Source organism: Chanodichthys erythropterus, chromosome 11 (genome assembly GCF_024489055.1).
Source record: "Chanodichthys erythropterus isolate Z2021 chromosome 11, ASM2448905v1, whole genome shotgun sequence".
Lineage (NCBI taxonomy): Eukaryota > Metazoa > Chordata > Actinopteri > Cypriniformes > Xenocyprididae > Chanodichthys > Chanodichthys erythropterus.
The window spans coordinates 12,260,520-12,279,139 of record NC_090231.1 but is presented as its reverse complement, the minus strand read 5'-3'; the positions used below and the strand labels follow the sequence as shown (position 1 = coordinate 12,279,139).

The window sequence follows — 18,620 nt, the reverse complement described above, 5'->3', positions numbered from 1 at the left end:
CGCAAGGTCAACACATCTATATCAAGATTTTTTCAATTTAATTTAAACTTAAATCATATAATCACTTGCTATCAAGCTTGATAGTACCATAACACAAATATTTTATACCATACAGTGTATACAAGTCCATTAAACACTAGAAAAAAAAAAAGAGTTGAACTCTCTTTGTACTGGAATAGTATAAACAGTTGTTATTTAACAATATGCGTGCTGCTGAATTTTAATAAGAACATTTTTGCTAAATACAGATGGTATAAAGAGAAGAAGAAACCGAAGACATTATAGATTGTTTTTTTACAGTCCATGATATAGGCAAAAATGCACATGACCAGAAATCCTCTAAAACATCAACTAATATTGACGCCTACACAATTATGACAATGTAGGGTTTAAGTTGAGGGTTTTTTTTTTACTAAACAATTTGACTAACAGGAGGTGAAGGTTTTCCAGTAGAAATTCCGGCATCCTACTTTCCGTTCTCGTTGGGAGAGGGGAATCTGGCGAACCACTTCATTGTGAACATCAACATCATCAATGCTTTCAACAGCATCTTTCTCCTCAGGTGCCATCGACTCAAAAAGTTGCTTCAGAAGGAGCAAACGAGAGAGATCCTGAAGCTGAAGACGGAAAAGGTGATTCAAAAGATTTTCAAGGTCAAAAAGAAAAACAAAACTATAATTTGAACTTGTGCATGTTACTGTTTTTGTAATACTTTACAATAAGGTTGAACGGAAACGTACTCCATAAACGCTACTTTCAGAAAATGGAAAAAAATATTTTAAATTATTTTTATAATTAAACACCGCGTTGTCGAAGTTGATATAGCCTAGTGTTAATTGTGTAAAGAAAATTGATTGTGCAAAGAACCAGTTCTTTATTATTACTTTAATATTTTTGAGCAAAGACGGTCAAACTGCACTTCATTTTAAATTGAGGCGGGTGGAGTAAAGTTTGGAGGTTTACTGACAGTTTGAGGAGCCAATGGAGTTACGAGATTTAGACACAAGCTCTTGTTTTTTTATTTTTAATACTTTTAATTTTCATTCATTTCATATAAAAAACACACTCACAGGGTGACCAATCATAAGGATTTATGGGTGGGGGAAAAATAAATAATTAAAAATGACGAAATATGGAGATATTTCTATATGGCTAGGGTTTCAGTGACGTTTAACATTAGTTACATTAGTTAATATGAACTAACAATGAAAAATACTTCTAAAGCATTCATTATTTTTAATGTTAATTTCAAAATTTACTAATACATTATTCAAATTAAAATAATTTAATGAACCTGATCTAAAATGAACTATAAGCGCTTGTATTTTTTTTTTTTTTACTAAAAGAAAAAAAAAGATTTATAAATACTGTTACACATACATTGCTCATTGTTATTTTTTAAGTAGCTAATGCATTAAAAACATTAACTTTTGGGAACTTATTGTAAAGTGTTACCATAATTTATAATCCACACAGACGTGACCATCAAAAGTATACTGTAGAAAAGCATGTGTTCTACCTCATTCTCCTTGGGTTCCACTTCAGATTGTAACAGCTGGAGCAGCAGGTCTCCTCTAGGTGCTGAACTGACGCTGCACAGCAGCAAAGAGACCGATAGAGTCGCCACGACCACCTGTAACGGGGAGAACATCTTAAAGCTGTAAAAACACTGCTTTTTAGAGTGCTTTAAGGATGACAAGCTTATATAGGCACCAAAGGTGGGATTCTGGGGTCGATTAGAGAGAACTTATTGGTCGAAACATAACCACGAAGGATGATGAAGGTGGTTGTGTGGGTGTAGAGAGGCAGGGGTAAAGGGTGAAGAGACATTTGTGCGAGGGGAGGGACTCCCAGACCCAGTAGGAAAGATGTTTGATAAGGTCACACAGGTGTTAACTTTTACATCAGAAGCCGTATCAATTCTATGTTATTTGCAATAATATGTCATGTAAAAATTGATCATCTAGAACATAAAAATACTTGTGCTTGACAGGCGAAAGTATTTTTCAACTTCAGTGGCAAGGAACTAATGAACTAGTGAGATCTTAATTATAGCTGGGTGATGATACTGTCATGCCCCAGTAAGGCATGTTGTGTCACTTGTGATTTGGAGAAGCGTGCATTTCTGTGTCTTGTTCTCACTATGAGGTCCTCTTTAGACAGAGGAATTAATGATGCGAAGTGACTCAAATGTTAATTGGACTGCTTAGTCATTACTTCACACCATCCTCCATCTCTGATGATATGGGTGACTTAATTACAGTATATATATATATATATATATATATATATATATATATATATATATATATATATATATATATATATATATATATATATATATATATATATATCCTGTCTATCGGATCAAATCTGATACTCATGTGCGGCTTATATTAGACAAATGTGCACCTCTAAATGCCACCCCTCTCTGAAGCCACATGAACCAGGACTTCGAGAACTCAGAGGGCAATTACTCAGACTTGGTTGTCTCAGTGGGTGGCCATTAACATTTACAAAGGAGAGGTGGGCATGTCAGCGCTATGGGCCACATGCTGGGCATGTAAATGAGGCCCAGCTCATCCTTGGTTTAATATACATAAATGAAGTAAGCACTATTATTGAGATAGACAGAATTGTTTACTTTTTTGTGACAGACGACTAAATGTTTCAGAGTGACAAGACCCATGTAATGTAGTTTAGATGAGTGGAAATGAGTTTTCCATTGGTCGCTATAAGATGATCAGAGTGGCACACAATCAGATGGGTTTTTATTGCTGCTGGAAAGAGAAGAATAATGATTTTTGTAATAATAATAATAATAATATTACTGTTTTTGTCATTAAGGGGTATGGAGTGTAGTGATTTGAAAAAAACAAACAAAAGCATTTTAGCATAAGGCTGCAACATAAAATACTTTCTGAATATACAGAGCCCACTCTAAAAATAAATGGTGCTATATAGTACTAAAAGTGGTTATTTGGCTCGTAATCATAGGAGAACCACTTTAATTGCTGTATAGCACCAAATCTTGGTTCTTCAGCGGTTCTTCAGTGTTTTTTGGGGGTGGTTAAGGTGATGTATAGCACCACTGCTGTACAAAGAACCTGTTATTCCCCTCTAAAGGTTCTTTATGAGCCAAAGAACCACTGTTGGTGCTGTTTAACACCATTTTTGTTGAAGAAATAAAATGTGATTTGGCATCTCTTATGGGTTCTACATAACACCAGTTGACAAAGGAGCTGTAGAGCACCTTTAAAGATATGGTGCTACATAGCACCAAAAGTGGTTCCCCTATGATTATGAGCCAAGAACCACTTTTAGTGCTAGAGTGTATAGAAAATCATCACACCCCTTTGAAATAGTTTTAATTTGTCATACAGCCTTAAATAATAATAATAATAAAAACTTTTCCAGCTTTATTTAATTTTTTTTTTTACAATATCAAAGTAATGACAAAACAAAATTCTGAAAATTAATTTAAAAAAACTGAAAAAATAGAAAAACAGGGTTAGAAAAGTCATCAGTCCCCTGATTTAATACTTTGTAGAGCCACCTTTAGCTTTAATTACCGCCATTAAAGGGTTAGTTCACCCAAAAATTAAAATAATGTCATTTATTACTTACCCTCATGTCGTTCCACACCCGTAAGACCTTCGTTCATCTTCAGAACACAAATTAAGATATTTTTGTTGAAATCCGATGGCTCAGTGAGGCCTCCATAGCCATCAATGACATTTCCTCTCTCAAGATCCATTAATGTATTAAAAACATATTTAAATCAGTTCATGTGAGCACAGTGGTTCAATATTAATATTATAAAGCGACGGGAATATTTTGGGTGTGCCAAAAAAACAAAATAAGGACTTATATACTTATAGAAGTATTAAATCAGGGGACTGACTTTTCCAACCCTGTTATTGTAGTATTTGTATTTTTATTATTATTATTATTATTTGTTATAAGGAAAAATGTGTAAATAGAGCTGAATATATATATTTTGGAATGGGTTTTGATTTCAGGCTGTAAGAAAAATAAATTAACTATTTCAAAGGGGTATAATGATTTTCCATAGGCACTGTATAAAATGATTATTTTTGATAGTCACACTGTTAATTATTTTACTAAATGCCAGGTTCACACTGGTTTAATATAATTTGAATAGGCTATAAATACAATGCACTTTTATAGTCACAGAATTGGGTTATTCTTTTCAGAAGCAAAAAGGTTTTGAAAAGAGGGCAGATTGTTGTCTTCATGTAAAACTTATCTAATACAAATATACATGGGTGTGTTCTGTACATGTTGTTAAACTACAAATCATTCATCAGCACATTCGTCGAAAAGACCACAAACAAAATTCTTCACTTACCCTAACATGACTTTTATTTTGAAGAGACGTAATCAGTTTGCGCATGCGCCTGTCACAGAGCAGGAAGTAACTATTCCAAACTGTCAACAGTCCAACGCAGTACCAGTCACGACCGCTTGATTCTGTCCTCATATTTATGTTGTTTCTAATTTAAACATTTTTCTCTGACAGTGATGTCTCGAAAGTCTAAAACAGAAGAATATTACCGCTTCTTCACTGTGACAGATCCACGCACACACGAGAAAGGACACACGGAATATAAAGTAACAGCAAGGGTTAGTAGCACTATAATATACTAACGTTACATGATCATATTTCCACTTATTTATCACAAAGAGGAATAATAAATACTGCATAGACATCAAATAAACTGTGCTTCATAAATACAAAAGACATATATCAGGCTAAAGAATCCTTATACAGAGGGTTAATAACTACTAATCCTCGTTTGATCTATCTGGTTTGCTATGAAACTCGTGATTTAAAGAATCTGGCATGAGATCCCGTGACTTCAGTGTCTCACGCAGCACCAATCTCTTCACCATCTCCGTTCATGCTTAAAATAATAAGCCCTTTTAAATCCTCTCCCTTTGGTGTAATGTGGTTTAACGTATCACTTTCTCCACAGTTTGTATCAAAGACACAGCCAGAGAATGTTAAAGAGGTATGATCATTCCTGTATGTTTGAATACGCACATGTTTGGAGTTGCATTGGACTCATTGTTGGTTTAAATGGCAGGTTGTGGTGTGGAAGAGGTACTCAGAGCTGAAGAAATTACATGGAGAACTGGCCTACACTCATAGGAACCTGTTCAGACGACTAGAAGAGTTTCCCCCTTTTCCAAGAGCGCAGGTTTTTGGTAAGGTCAATGAAAATGCTGAGACATGATGCAAACATTTGGGGCAATTTTGCCACTTTATTTCTCTTTCACTTTATTTGCTGTAAGTCAGCTTCTTTGTACTCCCCCACCACTCTCTCTGTTCTTTCTTTTGTCGTTCTTTGTCCGTGTCTCTCGCTCTCACAGGGCGTTTTGATGAGGCTGTGATTGAAGAGAGGAGGAAAGCAGCCGAGGCCATGCTGCTCTTCACTACAAACATTCCTGCTCTGTACAACAGCCCTCAGCTCAAAGATTTCTTCAGGGTAAGACAAATATATTTCAGTCATACCAACTCTCAGAGTGGATTATTTCAACCATATACACTGAACAAAATTACAACCGCAACACTTTTGTTTTTGCTCCCATTTTTCATGAGCTGAACTCAAAGATCTAAGACTTTTTCTATGTACACAAAAGGCCTATTTCTCTCAAATATTGTTCACAAATCTGTCTAAATCTGTGTTAAAGAGCGCTTATCCTTTGCCGAGATAATCCTTCCACCTCTCAGGTTTGGCACATCAAAATGCTGATTAGACAGCATGATTATTGCACAGATTATTGTCTTAGGCTGGCCACAATAAAAGGCCACTCTAAAATGTGCAGTTTTACTGTATTGGGGGGGTCCAGGGGGGTCTGAAAACTAGTCAGTATCTGGTGTGACCACCATTTGCCTCACGCAGTGCAACACATCTCCTTCACATAGAGTTGATCAGGTTGTTGATTGTGGCCTCTGGAATGTGGCTCCACTCCTCTACAATGGATGTGCAAAGTTGCTGGATATTGGCAGGAACTGGAACACGCTGTCGTATACGCCGACCCAGAGCATCCCAAACATGCTCAATGGGTGACATGTCCGGTGAGTATACTGAGCACTGGGATGTTTTCAGCTTCCAGGAATTGTGTACAGATCCTTGCAACATGGGGCTGTGCATTATCATGCTGCAACATGAGGTGATGGTCGTGGATGAATGGCACAACAATGGGCCTCAGGATCTCATCACGGTATCTCTGTGCATTCAAAATGCCATCAATAAAATGCACTTGTGTTCGTTGTCCATAACATACACTTGCCCATACCATAACCCCATCGCCACCATGGGCCACTCGTTCCACAACACTGACATCAGCAAACCGCTCACCCACACGACGCCATACACGCTGTCTGCCATCTGCCCTGTACAGTGAAAACCAGGATTCATCCGTGAAGAGAACAACTCTCCAAAGTGCGAGACACCATCGAATGTGAGCATTTGCCCACTCAAGTCGGTTACGATGACGAACTCTTGTCAGGTCGAGAACCCGATGAGGACGACGAGCATGCATATGATCTTCCCCGAGACGGTTTCTGACAGTTTGTGCAGAAATTCTTTGGTTATGCAAACCGATTGTTGCAGCAGCTGTCCGGGCGGCTGGTCTCAGACGATCTTGGAGGTGAAGATGCTGGATGTGGAGGTCCTGGGCTGGTGTGGTTACACGTAGTTTGCGGTTGTGAGGCCAGTTGGATGTACTGCCAAATTCTCTGAAACGCCTTTGGAGACGGCTTATGGTAGAGAAATGAACATTCAATTCACGGTCAACGGCTCTGGTGGACATTCCTGCTGTCAGCATGCCAATTGCACGCTTCCTCAAAACTTACGACATCTGTGGCATTGTGCTGTGTGATAAAACTGCACATTTTAGAGTGGTCTTTTATTGTGGCCAGCCTAAGTCACACCTGTGCAATAATCATGCTGTCTAATCGGCATCTTGATATGCCACACCTGTGAGATGGATGGATTATCTCGGCAAAGGAGAAGTGCTCACTAACACAGATTTAGACAGATTTGTGAACAATATTTGAGAGAAATAGGCCTTTTGTTTACATAGAAAAAGTCTTGGATCTTTGAGTTCAGCTCATGAAAAATTGGGGCAAAAGTGTTGCGTTTACAATTTTGTTCAGTGTACATAGGCTTGATTTTGGCAGATGAGATCAGCCACGCTGCTGCTGCTGCTGAACAAATACAAGAATTTGTTCAGCTTAGTAAAAATAAACAAAAGGACAGGCTGCTGTAAGAAAATGGTAGAACCCCATAGCATAAAAGTTGTCCATATGTGACCTGTGTGCTGTATTTGTTTGATTGTGCATCTTGTGAATGATTATTTTTTGGTAATCTGCTTGGTTCTTTTTTCCTCTGTCAGGGAGGAGAAGTGAGGAGACCACTGGAGACAGCAGCCATTTCCACTTCTCTTCCACCTCCTCTTATTCCTCTTCCTGAGAGGAACACTGAGCTGCTGGCTGAAGAGGAGACGGGAAGAGATGCTCCTATCCAGGCCCAGGAGCTGGAGTCCAACCAAAGACTGACAGATCTAGCCCAGCCGGAGATAGCAGTTGAGGCCTTCAGTGACATGGAAAGCAGCCCTACACACGAAACACAAGCAGAAATAAAAATACTGGGACTGACAGAAAAAGAGGGAGACACTGACATCACAACACATCAGAGTAATGGCACAGACCAGTGCGCTGCTGCTACAGATGCTACAACACGTTAGTTTGTTATCAAAGTCTTCTATCCTGTTTCTATTCGATTTCAATAATGGCTGATTGGTCCATTCCTGCTTTTCATCTTCCAGATGCCTCGCTTGAAATTCCAGGTTCTCCAGTCGACCAATTAGAGGAGTTTGATTTGCTGTTTGATTCTGGATTGGAGGAAAATTCAGACAAGGCTCCGCCTCCGCTTTCAGATACAGATCTTGCCATTTTTGACCCATGTGCCAAAGAAGGTAGGAAAGTCTACAGTGTGACTCATCGTTTTTTTTATTTTTTTTTATTCAAACATCCCTCTCATGACCTTATTCAATGCCTCAGATCAACCATACGGATCACCCAGCCATGCTGAACTCCTGTCTGTACCTCTAACTGGTCCAAATGGGACCGAGTCTGCTGGAGATCTGAGCTATGTGCACCAGGCCAACGAAGAGCTGAATGCTGCCCAGGAACGAGAGAGAGAGGGTGATTACAGTGCAGCAGTGCAACGATACAGGATGGCTGTTGATATATTTATGAAAGGAGTGCAAGGTATGACAAATGACTGTTTATGATAACATACTAACAAACTGCAGTGCATAGTGTATATACTGTATGAACAGAATCCCCAAAAAACTAAACACTACCTTTGTTAATATGTGCTGTATTCAACAAAGCACACTGCTGGGAATATAATATCCCACAATGCATGTGCTTGACTTGACCTTCCATTTCCAGTGTGACTAATTAACTTAAAGTTGTAACACGTGTGCACAAAATTTGAGTTTAAATATATGCACTTTTATTATGTTTTAGAAAGTTTCAGTAATATTGTGAAATATCATTACAAATTAAAATAGCTTTTATATTTGAGGCCCCGTTTACACTAGTGCGTTTTCATTTTAAAACGTATAAGTTTTGCTACGGTTACGCCTGTCGTTTACTGAATGCCAATGTTTTCAAACCTCGGAAAAACGCTGCAGACCCCATTTTAGTTTGAAAACGGCGGGGTTGCGTTTCATTATAAACGGACCAAAACGGAGACTTTTGAAAACGATGGCGTGGCTGCCCGCGTTTGCTCTGCGTATCCTTGACGACCGTGTAAACAATAACATGGAGACTAAACTGCAATCTTTGCTGGCTTTGTTGTCATTTTTAGCAGCTTAATACTGCAGCTACCTACATGCACAAGAGGCAACTGTTTACTCTTACACTTACGCACATGCCCAGCATGGTTGCCAGGTTTTCACAACAAAACCCACCCAGTTGCTACTCAAAACTATCCCAAAACCAGCCCGATCACATTTCAGGGGGGGTCCCATGGTAAAAATCTGGGTGGTTTTGGCAGAGCTCCCCAGCTAAAGGTTGCATTCCAGTAGTAAATATCATGTTAACTGGGTCTCTTCAACCCGTGGTCATGAAAAACAACCCACTGGAACAGTGTAAAAGTAGCCCAATATTGCGGGAAAACCACGGACTTGGCAACACCGTTGCCCAGTGTGCATGAACGGTCATGTGACACCCGTTTTCGGCCGTGTAGTATAAACAGATTCCGAAACACTGGAAACGACAGTATAGACAAGGATCACTTTCATTTTAATATGCCATTTTAAAACAAAACGCACTAGTGTAAATGGGGCCTGAATATACTTTAAAATGGAATTTATTCCTGTGATGGAAAAAGTTTTCAGCACCATTAATCCAGTCTCTGCAGTGTCACATGATCCTTCAGAAATCATTCTAATACGCTAATTTGATGCTCAAGAAACATTTGATTATTATCAATGTTGAAAACAGTTGTGCTGAATAATATATTTTTGGAAACTGTGATAGATATTTTTCAGGATTCTTTAATGAATAAAAAGTTCATAAGAACAGCATTTATTTGAAATAGAAATAATTTGTAACCAGTGTTGAGGAAAGTTACTTTTAAAAGTAATGCTTTACAAAATTGTTACTCCCTAAAAAAGTAACTAATTGTGTTACTTAGTTACTTTTTCTCATCTAGGCTTGCTTGTTTGTCGTTTTGAGAAATATTGAATCTATTTTTTGTGTTCACATTTAGTCTAGATTCTAGAGTAACAATAAACATCCTGTTTACACACAGCACACAACACATCTGCACTTACTCACGATTTCTCTCAACATGGGGACAGGAGAGCTGTCAGTCAATAAATGGGAAAACAAAGTAACTTGCATTACTTATTTGAAAAAGTAAAACATATTTTGTTAATTTTGTTAACATATTTTGCCCTAGAATCAAAAATTGAATTTATATTGGCATAGTTAAATAACAAGAGTTCAGTACATAGAAATGACATACAGTGAGTCTCAAACTCCATTGTTTCCTCCTTCTTATATAAATCTCATTTGTTTAAAAGACCTCTGAAGAACAGGCGAATCTCAACATAACACCGACTGTTACGTGACAGTCGGGATCATTAATATGTACGACCCCAATATTTGCATATGCCAGCTCATGTACAAGCATTACACAAGGGCAGGCAGTATTAATGTCTGGATGTGCACAGCTGAATCAACAGACTAGGTAAGCAAGCAAGAACAATAGCGAAAAATGGCAGATGGAGCAATAATAACTGACATGATCCATGATATCATGATATTTTTAGTGATGTTTGTAAATTGTCTTTCTAAATGTTTCGTTAGCATGTTGCTAATGTACTGTTAAATGTGGTTAAAGTTACCATCGTTTCTTACTGTATTCATGGAGACGAGAGTCATCGCTATTTTAATTTTTAAACACTTGCAGTCTGTATAATTCATAAACACAACTTCATTCTTTATAAATCTCTCCAACTGTGTGTAATGTTAGCTTTAGCCACGGAGCATAGCCTCAAACTCATTCAGAATCAAATGTAAACATCCAAATAAATACTATACTCACATGATCCGACACATGCATGCAGCATGAATGACGAACATCTTGTAAAGATCCATTTGAGGGTTATATTAGCTGTGTGAACTTTGTAAATGCACTGTATTATAGTCGAGAGCTCGGGTGGGCAGGGAGCGCACAATTTAAAGGGACCGCAGCCTGAATCGATGCATAGTTAATGATGCCCCAAAATAGGCAGTTAAAAAAAAATAATTAAAAAACATCTATGGGGTATTTTGAGCTGAAACTTCACAGACACATTCAGGGGACACCTTAGACTGATATTACATCTTGTAAAAACTGGTTCTAGGGCACCTTTAAAAGTAATGCATTACTTTACAAGTTACTTGAAAAAAAACTTTAATGCGTTACCCCCCAATACATTTTAAATTTAAAAACATTTTAAATCTCTTTACTATCACTTTTGATCCATATAATGTATCCTTGCTGAATAAAATTATTTATTTATTTGAAAAACAAAAACAGCAGTGTTTTAATAAATTGCATGACCAAAACATTACTGTTTTAATAAACATTGTAGTTTTTATTCTTGTTTTCCATCTAAATAAAAATAAAATTGAAAACCTGGCCCCATATGCAGATTACAGACCCTAAATCATACAAATGCCAATTTGCTGTGGTCAGAATGACCCTGATGTGATTAATTTATTTGAGAGGAAAGAGCAGAGTAGCTCTCAACACAAGGACATTACATGCAATGTTTTTTCCTCAAAGCGGGAAATTAGCTCTTTTTGGATGCAATGCAAAATATTGAAATGGTAGAAGGAAAAAAAACCTCACAATATCCCTTTGTTCTACCCTTTTTCTCTTCTCTTTCTATTACTCATTCTCTCCTGCTAGGAGATGTAGATTTGAAGAGGAGAGAAGCAGTGAAGAGGAAGATTGCTGAAGTCCTAGAGCTTGCGGAGAGACTTCTATCTATACAGACTCCCACTCATGACCACAATACATAGAGAAACAATTTAAACACACACATACTAACTCAAGCTTCATCAAACCTGGGATACCCAAGCACACTCCCACATATGTACTCTCATGAACCGAGTTTTGACTAACACGCGCACATATTGAAACAACCACGGTTTCACTTAAGTGCAGCTCGCCGTCCACCCACATGGTCAACACACACACACACACACACACACACACACACTTGACTCCCACACTTACCTTCCCGCTTATTTAAATAGTTACACTTGTAGCACCATCCATACACTCCCTGTACTGTAAGACCAAGCGATTTTTACTTGATTTTACACTATTTTAATGTAATCATCTAATATTGTTTGATCCTAAGGAACTGGAGACATCTTTAGTGGTTATTCAATTTTCTTTAATCCAACTTTGTGTAAATTAAGCTCTTATGTAAATGACTGTTGTCTAAATGAAGACATTGCCTTTTCAATGGAATCTGCCTGTTTTGTAAATTATAAGTAATTAAAAATATAATATAAATATTAAATGGCATTCTCATCAGATCAACTCGATTACGTAATTCGCAGTGCTTCATGGGAGTGGGTGGCGCTTACAAGATCTTTTGGCAGGTTTTGCATGTTTTCACTCTCTGGTGTAAATTTTATGTACAGCATCATGGGTAATGTAATTTTCCAACATGAATTCTGATGTTATACGTAATTACTTTAAAATTAAGTTGAAATAATGCAGGCTGACAGCTTCATTAGAAGCCGAAAAAGCGCAGATGGGAGTGAAAAGTTTACAAATGCCATTTCCATAATAACTAACACAATCTACCAAGAGCAGCGCAAATTAGCGTCTAGTTTAAGACATGCTTTTTTGGGTGCTAGATAATGGTACTAAATATGCAAATACCAGTAAACTGACTAATGCTAACCTTAGTAAATCACTTTACATGATTCGTTTAAATACTATTCTTCCATAATTTTTCCATCATAAGCCTCGAAAATAACTGTTGCTCTATTTCTTCACTGCGTTTCTTTAGTAAACCCTGACAGTAGTTTTTAAACACCAAAAGAGGGTTTGCTCTGGCACAAACTGTTAGTAAATCTGGCTCTTTAACCCTCTGTTTTTCTAATATTCCATAAAAAGTAAGAATTGTCGATTTCATTGAGACTTCAACTGCTCAAATAATACACCTTTTAACATATGTAAGTGCTTTTGAATGCTTCACATTTCTACATCTAAATCCTCTTATTAGCCCCATTTACTTGTTTTAAGCTCCTCACCATAATCAACATTATACCACGAATGCTGTCAATTGTATCGACTCCACTGAATAATGTCTAAATGGTAATTTGACTATCTGTCTGCACACCCTAGATGACATCAGCTGAAAATGAAAGTCATTTACTAATAAATCATGCACAATAATACCTGAGAGTGTGTATTACGAGCATTAAAGGTACACTTTTGGCCCTCTAGGGGCTACAAAGAAAACTGCATGCTTTATGCGGAAGAACATTGTTTTGGTTGTGCTTCGTTTCTGCATGAAACCATAGAAAACTGTTATAAAGAAAACACTTAACCATTTAAAACATTGCATTCTCATTCTTGGCTCATCTCGCCTACACATAGTATTCACCATCAACAAAGTGCACACCGAATCCGGTCCCCCAGTATCACTGTTCTAGCACATTAAGGCATTCTAAGTGTTTTTCACATTAAGCGTTTAAGAATGTCTCGCTGTTTTTAGTGCCCAAAACTTGCATTATATTCACATATTTTTGTTTTTCTTTTTTTGAGATGGAAAATTGACTGGCCTGTAATGCATTTCTATGGATGTTGTGCCCACCCGGTCTACATGTCAGTCACGTGACTGAAAACTATGAATTTACAGATAAGACCTGACACACAGGGCATATGTACGCAATTTCCAAATGAAAACCATCCCGACAGGTAAAAATATATAAACACTTATAACTTATCAGGGTAAGACAGAATGATTTTTGGAAGAACGATTGATATATTGACTCATTAATAAAATGTTTATTTTGGAAAAAATAAGTTACATCATGTACCTATAAAATGGTCGATTTTCATGTCATGTTGACTTTAAAGGGTTAGTTCACCCAAAAATGGAAATTCTGTCATTTATTACTCACCCTCATGCCGTTCCACACCCGTAAGATCTTCATTAATCTTCGGAACGCAAATTAAGATATTTTAGTTGAAATCCGATGGCTCAGTGAGGCCTCCATAGGGAGCAATGACATTTCCTCTCTCAAGATCCATAAAGGTACTAAAAACATATTTAAATCAGTTCATGTGAGTACAGTGGTTCAATATTAATATTATAAAGCGACGAGAATATTTTTGGTGCGCCAAAAAAAACTTATTTAGTGATGGCCGATTTCAAAACACTGCTTCAGGAAGCTTCGGAGCATAAATGAACCAGTGTATCGAAGGTTCAAAGTGCCAAAGTCACTTGATTTCAGCAGTTTGGCAGTTTGACACGCGATTCGAATCATGATTCAATATACTGATTCATAACGCTCTGAAGCTTCCTGAAGCAGTGTTTTGAAATTGGCCATCACTATATAAGTCGTTATTTTGTTTTTTTTTGGCGGACCAAAAATATTCTCGTTGCTTTATAATATTAATATTGAACAACTGTACGCATATGAACCGATTTAAATGTGTTTTTAGTACTTTTATGGATCTTGACAGAGGAAGTGACAATACTCCCTATGGAGGCCTCACGGAGCCATCGGATTTCAACAAAAATATCTTAATTTGTGTTCTGAAGATGAACGAAGGTCTTACGGGTGTGGAACGGCATGAGGGTGAGTAATAAATGACAGAATTTTCATTTTTGGGTGAACTAACCCTTTTAAAGCTTTGAGTGCAGTTGTTTTAATACACCACCAGATGTCGCTGTTTTGCCCAAATTAGATCAAGACATCAGTGCAGAAAAATCCACATTTCTTAGGCCCTTCGTGTATATGGGCTGTTGTGCGCACTTTGGCTCTGTTTCTGGTAAAGGGAAGGAATGAATAGAAAGGACAAAAAGGATTACATAGCTGAAAGAACTGAGGGATGAGCGTGGATCATCTCTATTGTCAGTGGATGGAAAATATCCCTCTCTTTCCCCTCCTACTGTTGTTTTCTCGCTCTCCCGTCGGGCTTGTGTATTTGCTGTTTTGGCTGCCTGGAGTGAATGTGGAATGGAGAGAGGTTACCGCACCTGTGTGTGTGTGTGTACGTGTGTGTGGCGTGTGTGAGCGATGAAGAGAGTCACAAAAAGGAAAACGCTGGGAGATGGAGTGTGTTTGGGCATTAGCATGCTGAGAGTGTCAGCTCTCGATGTCCCTCTCTCCCCCTCTCCATCCCTCATTCTATCTCTCACTCACCAATCCCTCTCTCCTCAGTGTCCATGGCAATTATACCATCAAAACACTCCAGCCAAAGAGGATAATTGCAACCTGAGTACTGCGGAGAGACTGAGAGGGAGAGTGAGTGAAATTGTGTGTGCGCGAGCGCGTTTTCTCACGTCTGTGGTATCTGTGTGCGGTTGAGAGCGCGAGTCGGTGCATTATATTGTATTCCTGAGGTTCTCCACCGCATTGTGAGAGTCATTTCGGTCAGAGATCAAAGAATATGTTTGCGGTGCTGAGAGGACAAGGACAATCCATTGAAGACACATGCACACACTCACAGTTTTAATAATGTGCATTACCACCAGTTTCCTGAAACTCAAGGTCAGAGGCGGAAACTCAAAACAGAGCTTCAGTGAAGAGGAGTTTTATCAGAAAGCTGGAGAAAACAGTGGCCATGGCTCAGCTGGATCCAGAATCCAGTGTGTCACGGTTACATTTTGTGCTCAAATGATCTCTATAAAGATCTAAAGTGGCCAGTAGCTTAACACAGATATAAAATTCACAGGCCCAAAACAATATTTTTATTGCTTTGGCCGACAATGTCGCCTGAGATATATACACTACCTTTCAATATGTGTATATATAATAATAATAAAAAAAAAAAAAAATATATATATATATATATATATATGGGTCAATGACGTGACAGGCCATTTAAGGTAGTACAACTAGATCACGTTTACTGTGTCCAAAAGGTTTTAATTATATTTTGCTACATAAAGGCATTTCAAAGGTCATTCGGTTTAACCGTCCAAAGGCCAAGAAAGACATTTCATTTATGATTAAAATATCTTAAAATGTAATAAATGTATATATTTTTTATTCTGCCATGATTTTATATCATCATATATCAACAAAATTATGTAGAAGTCGTTGCTTTGTTATGAGAAAGAATGTCAGAATTTCATTGTTGTCATTTGGAGTAACCAATATTAAAGGACCATTTTGGATCAAGTCATGCGTTCAGTATCATGTGACAGGATGTGACATCATTCAGACACCTGCAAAGAACCACATGGTCGTGAAGCGAAGTAACTACCTCTCTCTTAACTATTTGAAAAATTCATGTTTTCACTCGCTCATACACGTCCCGAAACATCAGGTCATTCAGTACAACCGCTATAAAACATGGAAAATGTTGTAATATTTGAAAAACTTGTACTAAATATAACATGTTTGATTGTCCTTTTGCTAGCTAGATATCAGCCTGTTAGCATTGTTTGAAAATATTGTCATTCGGTAAAACCAAAGTTTTGGTTAAACCGAATGACTTTTTTGGTAAAATCTTGTACAAAAACAGTGTTAATTGATTATAAATACACATAATCTCATTGTTAACACTTCATAAAACAAAATTAATTATATCTCCATTAGTTTTTCTTACACTTTTAAAAACCTTATTTGTCAATGACCCATATACAGAACCTGATTTCACCAAGTACATGTCCCTGGATCAACATCTTTGTTGATCCTGGAACAACATTCCAATCAGCCAATCAGATTTGAGGGGCAAGTTTACAGTTTATGCCAAATTTAGTCTTACAATCAGGGTCTTATGCCTCTTATTCACCTATCATTTCCCTCTGATTTTAGGGATAACTTATGGGTTGGATTAGGGATACATTTTTGTATCTAATGCGGCAAAAACAGGACGTGATATGCTAACAAACTGAACCTTATTGTAAAGGTCACTGGAGATCTATTCGAAAACAGATCATGTGCATCATGTGTAAAGCCTTTGGTAAATTTTTTCATACTGACACTAGTTGAAATCACCATTTCATTGTTCATCCTTCACAGTTTTCGTCCAATAATCTCAAAATATCTTCCATTTGATCAATCTGCCTCTTTTTTATATGTATTATAAACACTCTCACATCCTAGTTGTGTGGATTCGTCTTCCCTGGGGGTTTTACGTCTTTGTGGTACTAATTCCTGAGGTCTCGATTCATTATTCTGTCCCTTCAGATTGAATATCCTCTAGTTCAACTGCAGTTGTCACTCATTGTCTCTCCTCAGTCACCTTGCCCAAGGCTGAATGTGTGAGTGCTCTTTTCTCTCATACACACTTTCCCTCAGAGGCAGCCAATGGGCAAACACTTTGCCTGTCCATCGACCCCCTCAAACGTCTATCTCCACTCCTGCTTTCTCTCTCTCTCTCTCTCTCTCTCTCTCTCTCTCTCCCCCCGCTGGATACCACATTTTCATTCCGCACGTATTACGGACTCATAATGCAATATGTTTGATCGTGACTCATTCAAATGAGACATTTTGATATGTCTCCCACCATTTGAAAGGATCGACATTCGTGTGGCATTTTTAAAACACTGCTCGCAAATGGCCGCGTCCCTTTGGTGTATTTCATAGCTCTTTGTTAGAATTGCTCATGCATTTTAATATTGTTTGCTGTCAGTCATTTGGCTTCAGTTCAAAGGATTCAGTGTGAGTTGCTAATGTAGTTCAAAAGCCTTTCAGCCTGACCTTACAAAAGGTGTGTGTGTGTGTGTGTTTACAGTGCAAATGGACTGGATTGTCGGATAAGGAATTTATCAAGGAATTTAACACCTGCATTGCACAGTTACTGTCATTTTTTACTGAGAAAAAATGGATTTAGAATTCAAATAGAGAGGAATCCATTAGCTTCAATGCCACTTGTCAAAGTATGCGAGTTGTGTTAATGTCCCTTCTATCTGTCCAATATTTATTTGTTTTTAAAACTACATTTCAATTACATTTGTTTACTTAGATCACTCTATAGTCACAAGCACCTTTTATTAATAAGGCTTTGTGTCACATTTTCTTGTTTCCATAACAACAGTGCCCACTGGTTATTGTGAACAGTTTGGTTGGTTGAGGTATATTTCAGTGAAGTGGGGGAGAGAGGGAGTGATGGAAACAATGAAAGAGAGAGAAGGGGTGCTATGAAGAGGAGTGGAGGGACCGATAATCAGCTTTCACACATTGAGGGGTAGAGGAGTCTCTGATTATGAAGAGCTCTGTTGCTGCTTATTCAGACCGGCCTTGGCATATACAGTCTCTTACTAGGGACGTGTTTGGTGGAATATGTAATCAAAAAACAAACAGACCTTCTATTTCTGAAATATTGTGTATATTATGTATTAACCTATTATCTACTAAAATATTTTCTTAAACATGCAGGTAGATATTCATACTTTCTTAAAACGATTGATACTAAGTCAGAAGTTTGATTAGGCAAAAATGTTATAATTGCAATTATAGGTTCTCCAACATTCTTGTTAGTTACAGTCAGTGTTGCTATAATAAGAATGTGTACAGAATTCCTATTAGAATTCTATCATCATTTAGAACCTCTCCTAATCCATTCCAGTGGAAGAAAAAAAAAAGAATCCTCCAAGAACCAAATGTTCCAACTAGAAAAACAAATTCTTACAGCATTTTTTATTTTTAAATGTGGAATGTTGCATAATTATTATCAGAAACACACTTTTGTATTAGTATAATGTATTGAACCTTTTAGAGGAGCTGTAAGCGGTTTAAAATCCTGAAATGTCTTGTGTATACATTACCATTCGAAGGATTCAAGGCTGTATTTTAATAAAACATACAGTAAAAC

At 37.5% G+C, this 18,620-nt stretch overlaps 2 protein-coding genes across 3 annotated transcripts; one reads left to right on the top strand and one right to left on the bottom strand.

Moving 5' to 3' along the window:
* Positions 1-35: 35 nt before the first annotated feature.
* Positions 36-4,506, bottom strand: sst5 (somatostatin 5). The gene is made up of 3 exons (XM_067401718.1): positions 4,373-4,506; positions 1,520-1,633; positions 36-617 (listed from the first exon to the last, which is right to left on the bottom strand). Exons 1-3 carry the CDS (start codon positions 4,502-4,504, stop codon positions 426-428), a joined length of 438 nt encoding a protein of 145 aa, XP_067257819.1. The 5' UTR covers positions 4,505-4,506; the 3' UTR covers positions 36-425.
* snx15 (sorting nexin 15) lies at positions 4,425-12,132 on the top strand. Of its 2 annotated transcripts, XM_067401716.1 has the most exons (8): positions 4,427-4,647; positions 5,001-5,036; positions 5,112-5,232; positions 5,398-5,513; positions 7,429-7,774; positions 7,861-8,010; positions 8,096-8,305; positions 11,511-12,132. In XM_067401716.1, exons 1-8 carry the CDS (start codon positions 4,546-4,548, stop codon positions 11,621-11,623), a joined length of 1,194 nt encoding a protein of 397 aa, XP_067257817.1. In that variant the 5' UTR covers positions 4,427-4,545; the 3' UTR covers positions 11,624-12,132. The 2 variants fall into 2 exon arrangements, with proteins under 2 accessions (XP_067257818.1, XP_067257817.1); XM_067401717.1 differs by lacking the exon at positions 5,001-5,036 and having other exon boundaries at positions 4,425-4,647.
* Positions 12,133-18,620: the final 6,488 nt, after the last annotated feature.